General features: G+C 39.6%; 1 protein-coding gene across 1 annotated transcript in view; it reads left to right on the forward strand.

Moving 5' to 3' along the window:
* The window catches only part of LOC139657817 (phospholipid-transporting ATPase ABCA1), a 144,788-nt gene that overhangs the window by 25,365 nt on the left and 106,499 nt on the right, over positions 1 to 12,924 (forward strand). The window contains exons 10-13 of the mRNA XM_071535745.1: positions 262 to 378; positions 3,185 to 3,382; positions 6,835 to 7,040; positions 7,359 to 7,535. Coding sequence (XP_071391846.1) covers positions 262 to 378; positions 3,185 to 3,382; positions 6,835 to 7,040; positions 7,359 to 7,535 — 698 coding nt within the window. The remainder of the gene's footprint in view (positions 1 to 261; positions 379 to 3,184; positions 3,383 to 6,834; positions 7,041 to 7,358; positions 7,536 to 12,924) is intronic.

A 12,924-nucleotide genomic window follows, 5' to 3' on the forward strand; every position in this document is an offset into this window, starting at 1 on the left:
ACACCCAGCATAGTCAGATTGTTTACAAGTCGGTGTTCAGGGGTAAATAACCCCATTTACATTTGTCACCGTGGGGGGTGGGGGTGTTAGAGCGATGAGTTTCTCCAGGGAATAGGTGAAATATGCGGATGTGGCGCACTTTCAAGTCTGACTTGGCTCCAAAGGAATAGAGGAGGCTCAGTGGGTATGCTTTCAATTGGTGGAACGCGAGATGAATGTGTTGCTAAACACTGCATTGCTTTGTTTTTCTCTTTGTTTCAGGCAAATAGCACATTCAATGCCTTGGCTATGATAAAAGAGCTTGCTGACTTATGGGATGAGCTTGGGCCGCGTGTCTGGGATTTCTTTCAAAGCAGTCGCCAAGTCAACGCAATACGGGTAAGAGAGAGATTCTGCACCTGAATTGGAACTTAGAAACCTTAGATTAGAGACCTTAATCAATGTAACCCACATACACTTAATGGTTTTTAATTACTGTTTGTCAAGTTTCAGGTTTCTAGCATCTAGTTTAACTAGTCAACAGATTGTGTCAGATGACAAGTTAAGAGAGCCTTTTCAGAAGAGGGATTACTAAAGTATCAGATTTATGCAGTGGCATAAAGACTTTCCACTTATTTTAAATTGTAAACATTTTATAGCAAAGTTTCTCCTGCCTTCAGTATGCATCTGGATAGTCTCAGAAAGCTGCTTTTGCACGATCCTGCTTTTGCACTTACATACTTCCAGGTGAGAATATACACATCATGTGTATATCAATTTGTTACACTTTCTGTGGGATATGGAAACCGAGGGAGGAAAGTAATTATGGATAAGTGCAGGATAATTTTCATCCTGGCAGAAGGGATTATCTGGAAAAGCAGAGGACATGGATACTTCCCAACCATCTCTCTCCCTCCCTCCCCTCTGCCTCTCCCTGTATTTCCTTGACGCTGACATTACTCCAGTGTCACTCCAAATGAGCTTATAGGCAGCTGGAGGGAAGCAGACATTGGAAGCTCCATATAGCCAGGGTATTCATTACCCTAGCCCTAACCTTTACACAAATGGGCCAGCAGTCCTCCTTTGTCTTCATTTTCTCCCGGCCCAGCTCCCTCTCTCCCCACCCTTCGCTACAGAAGATGGCGGCTCCGAAGGTCTGTCATCTTCAGAGGTCCTTCAAGGTCCCAGACACATTTTACGTTGATGGGCCAATTACCACAACCACAGTTGAGTCATACAGTTTTGGGTGTAGACCTGACCAGGAGGACAGTGGTTTTGTGAAATGGCTTTGAAAGGGAAGTGGTTTAAAAAGTGTTTGACCTAAGAATAATGTTAGACTTTGTCCTTTTACATGGTGTTTATAGTGTCTTCAGATATTTAAAGTTCAACTTAATCCTATAACGTTCACAATGCCCATACTCTTTGAAGAAAACAAGTTTTATTTCCTGGACATCAAATTTACAGTGCCCATTGAGCAAATGTCACGACTGGTGCACTATCATGTAAATGACCGCATGTTGGAAAATGCTGTAAGGATTGGTTTGAATTCTCATTGGCTGTTTGCCATGGGGACCTGACCGTTTCCCCTCTTTTAAAAGGCAAGCAAATACATTTCACTTTTTTACTGGAAGACCTTCTCATGATGGATTTCATTTGACACATGACCAACAAGGTTAAATGGCATATCTGCAACTCTCTGGCCCAAATGCCACTGAACATTAGGCAGTGAGCGACACATTTAGCCGCAGTTGAAGCTGGACGAAGCTTTCAAATAATTCAACCGCATTAACAGAGTAATGTTCACAGTTGTAATTTGCCAGCATGACTCGGGCAAATTACTTACTGTTTCCTAACGACTTACAAATTTTAAGATACACACATCTTTGATGGATCGTGGCTATAATGTAGAACTAACAAAGATGGATGTACTGATTTTCCAAAAGGTCAAATGCAGCATAGAGATTACTTAATTTGACACTTTGACCTAAAGTTAACCGGAATATCATCAGAAGTGTTGACACTGAAATGGCACTGAACGCACTGGCCAGAATATACAGTATCTGAATCTCAACTAGGTATTTCCTACTTTGAGCAAAATAAGATAGAAATATTCTGTTTTGTTAGAATTACAAATGGGAAAACTCTCAAATAGTGTCTGGCACTTCAAAAAGCTAAAACTACCCGAAATAATTATTGATTTAATTCCATAATTTATCATCTGCCAGTGGGTTTTAGGTTCCTTTTCAGTATTTCCCTGCATACATACCAATTAAATTATGAACATACTGTTTAATTTGAGTTTGTGTAATAGCACTGTCATTACCGTATTATTACATAGGCGTTGATTTCCTAGCAGCAGGGAAATATGCAAATGCTGGGTGGGAGTAGGGAGAATAGTGGTGGCTACTAAACAAAGGGAAATACATTTAAATCAACATTGAGGTAGTAAAATTGCCTTATTATGTAAGACCTATTGTCTGATTTTTTTTTTCTCCACAGCACACACACAGACACACGTATACATATATATGTATATATATATATACTGTATATACACGTGGGGCTTGAATAGCAAGGTTATATTTGCATATAGATTAGCATATCCTCTTTATTAACTCGTTGCATGATGAGAGGAATCGCAGCTTGAGGCATGAGATGGGCTGACTGGACGAGGCGTTGCATACATGTCTCTTATCACACTAGGGAAAGCGAATGTCTGTGTGTCTATTATGTGTCTATATTTGTTGTGTGTGTGTGTGTGTAGGCACTTTTATTCAGCATTGTGCATTTCTGTGTACATGTGTGAGTTATGCATATGCTATGTCAGTGTGTCTTTGTATGTTTTTGTATGTGCGTGTGTGTGTGTGTGTGTGTGTGTGTGTGTGTGTGTGTGTGTGTGTGTGTATATACACTATACATGAGCACTGCCTGGCCATGAGAAAGGTTGATGTGCATCCCAGAGCCTGAAGTACAACAGTGCCATCTAGCTTATTGCTCCTAATTAATTCTGCATGAAAGTGAATGACAGCACCACCAAAGAACAGAGCAGACCTCCCATGCTCTCTTCTGAGATAATACAGTGCGGTCTGAAACAATTGGGGCCCTATTCAGATCCCATTGCATTCATACTGCATTCACTCTAACCATCTCACTGGTGTTAGCAAACTAACCAAAATTAAACCCATCTTCTTTCTTTTGAAATCAGGCATTGCTGGCGAACCCACTGTTTGCCGCTGCCCTCAACCAGCGTCTCAATGGTACGAGATGGACAGCCGAGCTGCTGGCCAACTTCCTGTACAATGGGCCTCCAGAAGACCGTCCGGTCGGCATGCCGCCCTACGACTGGCGGGATGCGTACAATGCCACGACCCAAATCCTGGCGCTTCTCTCCAAGTTCCTTGGGGTTTGTCATTCTTTTGTCTGTACTTTTAGTTGGCACTATACCTTTTCTGCTTCTTGTCTGTTGGTAAATGAACATGTTGTGTCTGTGCCATGCTGATATTCAAACCAAAATCAAACTCTTCCCAGATGACATTTGCATTTTTGATCTTCCTCACTCTATCAGCTCTCATGGTTTTTGGAGAATAAGCAAAAAAGACTTTGGTTTTTTATTCATAAAAGTTTGATGTCCTCGACTTGACAACCTGCCAAAAACATATCCATCCTTACACTGAGTGCTTCCATGATAATCATTTAAAAAAAATATGTTGTTATGAGGCCGACTATGGTGAATCTATAACTGCACAAAACACACAGGGCCGTCTCCAGGTAGGAACACACACACAGTCAGTCAACATTGATATATTGATCTGTGACACGGGTTGCAGCAAGACCCCTCTCTCCCTTCATTGTGTGATCAAACACATGTTCAAAGCCCCCACCTTCCTACTTACACACACACACACACACATACACAGAGAGTATTAATACACAGGCAGGTAAGATGGCAGGTATTGCCCTTGGGGTTAGCCACACACGGCCAATGAAATTCCAAGATAATACAATCCATTTTCTGCCCTAATGGAAATTGCATTTCTCAAAATGGACACCAGGATAAGGACAGTTACTAGACAATCTTCTATGTGGTCTCCTGATGTATGTGCTCATACATGTGCGCCAAGATTGAGAAGTTCTATCAATTCCATACTGTATGTTCAGCAGAAAAAATTTGTATTTTATAACTCCTGTTGAGAGAAATTTGATTGTAGTGCATTCACTGAGAGCTGACAAAGATGTGTGTTGACAGCAAGATTAGGGCTGCAGCAAGCAATTATTTTGGTAATCAATTAATTGGATGAAAAGCAATTACTTGATTAATCGGCTTTATACACAAATTATTGATTTGCAATTGAGAAGGGCTACAGCAAATTATCATTTTCATAGTTAAATACTCAAATTCGTGAGAAAAAGGTGTTTGTCTTGTTTTGGCTTCATTGCTCTTTAGTGCTTTAAAAAAAAAAACCCCAAAAAAAACAGGTTTACTGAACTGAAATTTCCACTTTTTTATTTTTCTCAATTGCTAATTTTTTTCTCAGACACAGTACTGTTTTACCAAAGAACAAATTTCAATATTGCATCTTTGAACTTATTCAAAATAAATAAATTCATCATCTCCAAATTAAACAGCCAACAGTATTTGATTTTGAAATAAGTAATTATGTAACTATGTTTATGGAACTTTTGCTCCTTGAACATTGCTTCAACATAGCCAGCCCTACATACTAAGCCTGAATAGCTCCTGATTAGAACGATGAATCAAAGTACTAGAGATGTGCAATCAGACTGTTGTGTCACAGGCACAGACTAAAAATAATTTATTCATGAAGTGGCCTGTGACTATAATAGGATCATGGATCTAATGGGAGAATTTACAAAAAATAACAACGGACTTACATGAAAATAGAGCAGTAGGTCATCATTACAATGCAGTTCATAGCAGCTCTAGAAGAAACATAAAGAGTGCCATTGCTTCGTCCTCATCACCCCAGGTGATAGAAACTGAAACTTTATTGCTAGTACTATTGAATTTTAGCCAACAGTAGCTTCAGATGAAACTGTACTAGCACTTGTTTAGAGCTCTTCATTGCACAACAATGCTCTTTTGCTTAAACATTAAGGACGTTTTTGTTCATGTCATAATAAAAATATTGCAAACAGAAACATTGCCTTGAGTATTTCCGGTGACAAATCGACAACAGAAATATCATCCAGTAATTTATTATTGTTGCCAGCGTCAGTAATGTTGAATAATCGTTTCAGCCCTAAACAAGGTTGACGTGTGTGTTCCAGCTCCTGCAATTTGATTCAATTTCTAATTCTACTATGCAGCTCTGACCATGATAGATGTGTTTGATTAACTTTATCAAATCAGCAACACCGTTTAGATCAATGGAACATCCTTTCATATTCTTTAAAGTAGATTCTTGCATGTCAATGGCACATCTACATAAATGAAACGTGTATGAAGATGACAAGGTGAGCTATTTCCCTGAGTCGCTCCTAGATGAGCAGATCAAGTTGATTTGTACCATGCGTTATCTTCTACAGAGCAGATATCTAGCACTCCCAAGCCCAATCGACTGGCGCATGGGCCAACAGCATATGTTTATAATGCCATAGGGATCCGCCCATGTTAATCTCATCACGCAGCTATCAGTCGGCAGCACCCGCATGGCCTCGACAGGCATGACCTGACCATGTCCGTCCCAACTGCATGCATTGCCCTGGATGTTCCTCTGAATTAGGCCAGGATGGGATTGGCAAATGGGGGGCTATCAGTGGGGCCAGTTCCTCAATCCAAAACCCAAGTCAGATTGTTGATACAGTATCAGGCAGCTTAGCCTTAGCTTCTTGCCCAGTGGTTTGGGACCAAAAACGAACATGTCTAAACATGCTTACTTTCTCCCTCCTGCTATCATCATGGCTGGTAGGGCTTAAAGCAGCAGTGAATGGCGCTGACTTGATGTTTTGTTATTTGACATTTCAAGATGGTAGAGTAAAGAGGTTGAATATAGGTAGGAAAGGCTCTGAAGGACAACTTTTAATGCAGCGTTTTGTTGCTGTAAAAAATAACTGTGTGGGAGTGTAAAGTCATAATAAATATACTTGTAATAATAGCTGTTTCTACTAGCGCTTAGTTCAAATAAACATCTGCTATGCTTTAATTTACACAATTGATGTGCTGGTTAGAATGCAACTCCTCCTCCTCTTTGGTCTGAAATTTGGGCTCAAACAACCATTCCAGCCCTGTAATATCCTACCAATCCATAGTGAACAAATGCTATTGCTGTGATATTTTTTCCCCTTTACTGGTTATAGAATACAGACTAAAGAATCCTAGGGGAGACATGATAAACTATTGCAGCACTGAGATGTGTGGACAGCTGTCAGGTGTGACTGCCTCCCAGGATGGCTAGCTCATTATCGTCTCATGAAACAAGGGGACGAGGCTACAGTACAGGGAGTGCTAGCGAGTCTGTATCATACTGTAATGTCTCAAATCTCTGTACATTTGCTTGTCTCTGCTGAAGCCCAAAACATTTCCTACCCCCTGGCAGCTCCAGATAATTTGGAACTCCACTCCGCGTTGTTTGAGTGTCAATAGCTGAGCGATACTTTTTGCTAAATATCCATCTGCCATTCTGCCAGCTCCCGTCTGCTCCTGTTTATTCCTTTTTTGTGGATATTGGATATTTTAATAAAATGAGAATGACTTAAGAAGATTATTGGGATTATGGAAACCAAGTTAAATTGATTGATATAACCATTTCTTATGAGGGAATTACTTTTTAGTATTTCTTTTTTGTTCTTTTGTTCTTTTTTCTGCCTTTGTGACACCTCTCTATTTGCTGACAGTGTTTGGACCTGAATAAGTTTGAGGCTGCCCCCACTGAAGGCCATCTGGTGAGCAAAGCCTTGGAGCTTCTGAAGAATGATACATACTGGGCTGGTATTGTTTTTGAAAACCTCCAACCACACACCAGCCACCCCCCTCCTTATGTCAAGTACAAAATCCGCATGGACATCGATGAAGTAGAGCGCACCAATAAGCTTAAAGAGAGGTAAGTTACACAACTCAGCCTTTCTATTTTGTTCAAATGAGTGACTGTTTGAGCAGAACCATTACTTAACAAATACCACAGCTATTGTTTAGCCCAAATATTAAAGGAGACACTGCGCTGTCTGCTCTGTTTACCCAAGGATGAGAGCAAATCTTTTGTCTTTTAAGATTTATTGTGAAAATGTGGTGTCTAAACAATGATACTCTGTCAACTGAGAGTAGAAAAAACAAATATTTGTGTAACTTTTGACTATTCTGGTTCAAGTTTACTCGCCCTTTGCTAAGACAGATCTTGGTGTGTGTGTGTGTTTTTAATAAGGTCATGGTCTCCTGGGGCCCTAGACAACTCCTTCAACGACCTGCGCTACATATGGGGCGGCTTTGCCTACCTGCAGGATATGATGGACCATGGCATTGTGCGAGTGCACACGTCGAAGACCCAGCCTCTTGGTGTTTTTGCCCAGCAAATGCCATACCCTTGCTACGTGGACGACGTGTGAGTACAGATGCTTTTATCTGTCAGACTTGTGATTAGAGTAGGAGGGAGGAGGTATTACAGCAATAAAATTCGACTCACTCTGGGGAGTTGCCACTCACTGCCACCACATAGTTGAGCTATGGTCTTATCAGTCACTTAGGCCCTTCAGATTTCCCTGTGGAAAGATGCTGCCTCTTATTTTTCTATTTTACCCCCCTTCTCTATTATCTTTTTCTCTTCTTGTGCTAGTGTCTTATGCCATCTTTGATCATAGATGAGGGGAATAAGATGGGAGGAAATTGCCCACTAATGTTAATACTAAAAGTCAAACATCAAATTTTAACACCCTCAAGGATACATTTAATTATGAATTGTGGTTAAGCAAGGGGAAATAAACAGAATGAAGAGTGTAGATGGAAGAGTGAGCCAAAACTATTGATTTTAGTCAAACCACAGGAAATCCCTAAATGGTTGATGGATGCTGAATTATTTAGGCTACCGACCTAAGTCCCTTCCTTCCGTGCATTTGAGAGGCATTTCATTGTCAATGAAGTGAGCCTAGTTTGCCCCAGTTCCCACATGTAATTCCATCATGTGCAGAGATTGAAAGGAGCACTCAATTTTGCGTTGCGTACATTCGTTAATAGTGCTGTCTTATGTATATCACATTAGATCATTCACCTAGGGAGAGAGATGATGCAGTATCACTCTGGATCTTCCACAGCCAAGATTTCCTCAGAGTCAGGGAGATTATTCCCATCTATGCAGCATTATGATCTCCATTAATAAAGGAAAAGCCCAGTGATGCCATCAAGAGAAAAGTTAATTACCGGGGAGATTCAAGTCCAACAGCACAATACACCCCCTTTCAGGAGATACAAAATATTCACACCTCATGGGAAATCGCAGTACCAGAGATTAGCGATCTATTGTAAAAAAAAAAAAAAAGAAAGAAAAGAATGTGCTTCAGATACCACAGAATATACAATAATGCAACCTTCAGGGTTTTTTTTTTTGACCAGCATATTTGAGGAGGCAGAAGCAAAAAGAAGCTTGAAAAACTGTTGACTTCATGTTGTAGATGCAATTGTGTTGGCAGTAATGTTTATAAGCAGGCCGTTGTTGAAATGTATGAAGTTGTTTTAAATGATAATGCCCTATGCCGTGGTTGCCTTGGAGACGCAGGCAGCGAGAAAACATCAGCGCTATGAAAACCAAATTGGAAGTAATGGCTTTTATTGATTTGGTTTTCAATATCTGGGTCTGCCATTGTTTTTCCGTGAAAAACTTATTTCCCTTTGACTGATAATCGTGTTGTAGCTCCATGATTAACTGCAGCTATTGGCAAAGATGTACTACACTTTATTTTGTTTTCAAATCAGTAGACCTTATATGCTTTAACACATATTTCACATCGTTTAAATACCTCAGCTGATGTGGATGGTTGGGCACATGGCAGCCAATGCTAAAATGGAAATAATACTATACAGTCAAGTCATGCAAATGTTGGCAAGTTGAATAAATTCAAGGAGAAAATCAAAAGTTGGCATTGGATTCCCCTATATACAGCAATGCATGCTCCACATCCAGAATGCCATTTCTGAAACTGGTTCTCAGATTAAAAGCACCAATTTCCTGTGTCGTCATTTGCAACTCGATGTTGTGATAATGATCTGATAATCATGGTACAGCTTATTTCCTAATGCCAGCCCCATTGCCTCAGTTCCCTCTTCCTAAAACAAAGGATTAATAATTACAGAAGATAAATGGGAGCCATAAAGCACTGCAATACCCTCAGTCCCTCCACCATTTACTCTTTCGCCTGCCTAGCCATTTGGGCATTTCTGTAAATTATTAACACTTGAAAACTGCTATTTCATTCATAAATAATTGAGAGTGAAATCACACAAAGGAAGATGCACTAAAACGCAGGGAGGCATGATGGGGAAGAACTTTCCTGGTAATTATTTTCATCTAGAACTGTGTTGTGTTGCCAGCCAAAAGCAAGGGAAGAGCATTGTGTATTCAGATGAACATGTTTGCAGTCTGCTGTAGCGATTCCTCAGTTTAGCAAAAAGCTCTAATCTGACTTTAAAATGTAATTTAAAAAAAGCTGAGAATTCAGATATTTTTAGGTGTCTCATGAACAATTGGAAAAAAAAACTCCACTTGGAAAATATGAAATTAATAATATATATGACATCAAAGGATAAATAATATACTCTTGGCCACATAAAAAAGTCATCATATGTGCCTTTCCTATAGCAGTGTTACATGCAGTATCCTTAGTTTAATGCATAATGGTAGATTGCATGTAAAATACACTCACTAAATCATGTTTTTATCATAGCTTTGGACTTGACTACATCAAAATAAAAAGCTATTTACTCTCAACAGAAAATAATATTTGTCAGAAGCTCAAGAAATAAATGGCTACAAATTACAGTATTCATTGCTCTCTCTCTCTCTGCTGTGAGGAGATCTCTTCATTACTTTGTATCGTTTTATCTCTCCCCGTTCTTTTCAATCATTCAAAGACAATATTACTACCTCACTGACATACTTGAACTAGCAAGACACCTGCTCTGACCCCAACAGGCTCATCAACAAGAGACCTCACTTTCAAATTGTTACTTTCTTTTTGCGTTCTTCATTTCCTCCCCAGAGCTTTTGGATACAATACACCCAGTATTACAGTACCAGCAATCTCGGCCACTTCAACCACGGCTGACCCCGTTGGCATTTTGAACCTGAGATAAGCAAACTGTATTAGCTCCCACTGTCTTCACAACCACATGGTGCGCAGCCCAGAGATGGAGGCTGGGGATAAAGCTTGACCCCTCCGGGGCTTGATAGCACATAAACTGGTCCTTTATTGGCGGCCTCTGTGCTGGCTCATGCTTTGGAATCAGAGGGATCTCTTGTTTGGATCCTGAGGCTGTGTTCCCTTTCAATAGTTCTTTCACACTCGCATGGGCTTGATGTGAGATCTGAGGCTGCTTTCACAAATATGTCATAGACCTGCAGTGGATATGAGGATATGCAACACAGGGGTGTGAGAGCGATGTAGTCGGTGTAGTCAATTAGCGAGATTAATGTACAGCATGTAAGCACTGGTAGTACTTAGAGCTGAGCAAAACTGAGCAAAACTGGGGACTTTTGAAGCACATACAGTAATAAATGAACATAAGATGTTGATGTTTTGTTTAATGTACTTAGCAAAGCCGTCGTCAAGACCACCTTAGTTGAGTTCAGCCAATTCCAAGACTAGGTCTAGTCGAGTTTGAGTCAAGACCAAGTCAAGACCGGAGCAAATTGAGACCAATTCAAGATCAAAATAGTCAATAAACAGTGTACATTTCTTTTCAAATGTAAAAATAATGCTTAAACACACATTATGTACATGATGTACTGTATGTAAAATACATACATCATAATTTCTCAGCGAATCGGTTGGCTAAACATAGCCATCTTTAGCGTAATAGATGAACAGCTCATAACGTTAGCATCCTGCCACTACACTGGTGCAGCAGAGCAACAGACATAATGTTAACCCTGTTAGCTCTGTAATAACACATTGAGAACCAGCTTTTTTTTTTCTTTGTCAGGCTCCGTCCTGCACAGCTTCACATGGCCTGGTTCTGAGTAATGGAAATGTGGTGTTAGACCTAGCTAGTAGGGCTACAGTGGTTTGTCTCAAGGTTCCTCCATCTTACAACAGCAATTCCAATGTTTATTCTTGTTTTTGGCTTGTTTTTTGTTCTTTTTTCCCCGACCTAAAGACTGACTGCTCCTCTGCCATATTCTGCAATACACACCCGTCCTTGGGGGAGCAAGCTGACCCTGAACGTTTATATGGGACTGGAAGGGCTCCCGCTATAGAGGAAGAGTGTTTTTATGGCCCAGAAATAATACATTGTGTTTAATACAGGGAATAGCAACAACCCCAGTGTGGAATGAATAGAAATAGAAATTCAACCTTCCACAATATATTTAGACTTACTGAGAAGACTGTAACATTTATCAAAGTGAAAATACTACATAGGATACCATTAAGGAGTCTAGTTAATACATAGGATTTTGAATAATCAATGCATCAGAGTTTGAGGACCATTACATACTATGCACAGCCTTAAATGTTTAGTGTAAATGAGTGTTGGGGAGAAAATAAACAAAGGTGGACTAGGTGGAGAAAGACACATCTTGTTTAGATATATTAGATTTAAGATATATTTTTTAGATCCTTTTAGTTTAGGTCTTGCAGATTGTGTTTATGTCAGCTTGTCCCCATTGCAAGTTCGAACATGACCATCAATGTATAAACTAAACATATTAAAGAAACATAACAATGCATTTTTGAAGTGAGAGAAGGAAAGGACCATCCCCACTCAGCTGTGATTTGTCAAAGTAATTTGAGTTTCAATGGAAGCTAACTCCTCCTCTTAAGATTCTGTCAAGAAAAATTTGATAATCATAGGCTCAGCTTATGATCTCTAGTATGAAATAATACATGTAAATGTTCCATAGAATAGTAATGTTAAAATTATTGCTTAAATAATGCTTTTCAGGCTGTCATTTAAACTGAAGGGTTTTATAAATCACGTTTTCTTAATATCTAATTATTAATATTTATAGATTTATTAACTAAATATTCAGCAAGGAGTAATAAAAGTAGTGTATCACTTTCAATGGCTCACAGTTTTCTTAATGTTTCTGCTGTTGTAAATGTCTAGCTACCACAAAACTTTGTGAAATTGTATGAAAAACTCACAAGGCTGTTTCTCAAAACTTTGTTTCACTATTGTTTAATGGCAATATACTTCATTTTGTAGATATGATCTTGCTCTTAGATAAAATGTGGAAAAACCACAAGAGATTTGGGCCTTAAGTGCCTTTTTTGTCATAAGTCACATAACTGTAACTGTGTTTTCTTATGAAAAGATTTGTATCAGCAGTGAGATAATCTACATCGCCTGAATAATATAGCCGATTCTTTTCAATAAATTTCTTAGTGCCAGCCAGCCTGGCAACTCAATGGTATATTTGCTTGAAATAAGACAGGAAGCTGCTTTTTTTTTTTTTTTTTACCATAATACACCAACCTCTGGGGAGGCTCTGCTCTACTATCTCTTGATTTACTGAGAAGTCTGTCTTCCAGCTTCCCTAAATTTAGGTCAGGCTGCCAATGTAACTGGAGCCCTGTAACACAGACCCGTTAGGAGTTCTATTACTTAAGCACCTTTGATCGATCAGGGAATGTATAATTCAAGAGCATCTGGTGGCAAGGTTGTCAGTGTCAGACGTGGTGTGCATGACTGATCTCTCCCCCACTAGTGTTACGAGTCACAGAAGGAGTTAACACACGCAGGCTGTCAGCCGTTACAGAGATGTTAGGGTAGAATCGGGA

This window comes from Centroberyx affinis, unplaced genomic scaffold (genome assembly GCF_046629955.1).
Source record: "Centroberyx affinis isolate AG114_WGS23_722 - 3 ecotype Tasmania unplaced genomic scaffold, CSIRO-AGI_Caff_v1 ptg002764l_1, whole genome shotgun sequence".
NCBI lineage: Eukaryota > Metazoa > Chordata > Actinopteri > Beryciformes > Berycidae > Centroberyx > Centroberyx affinis.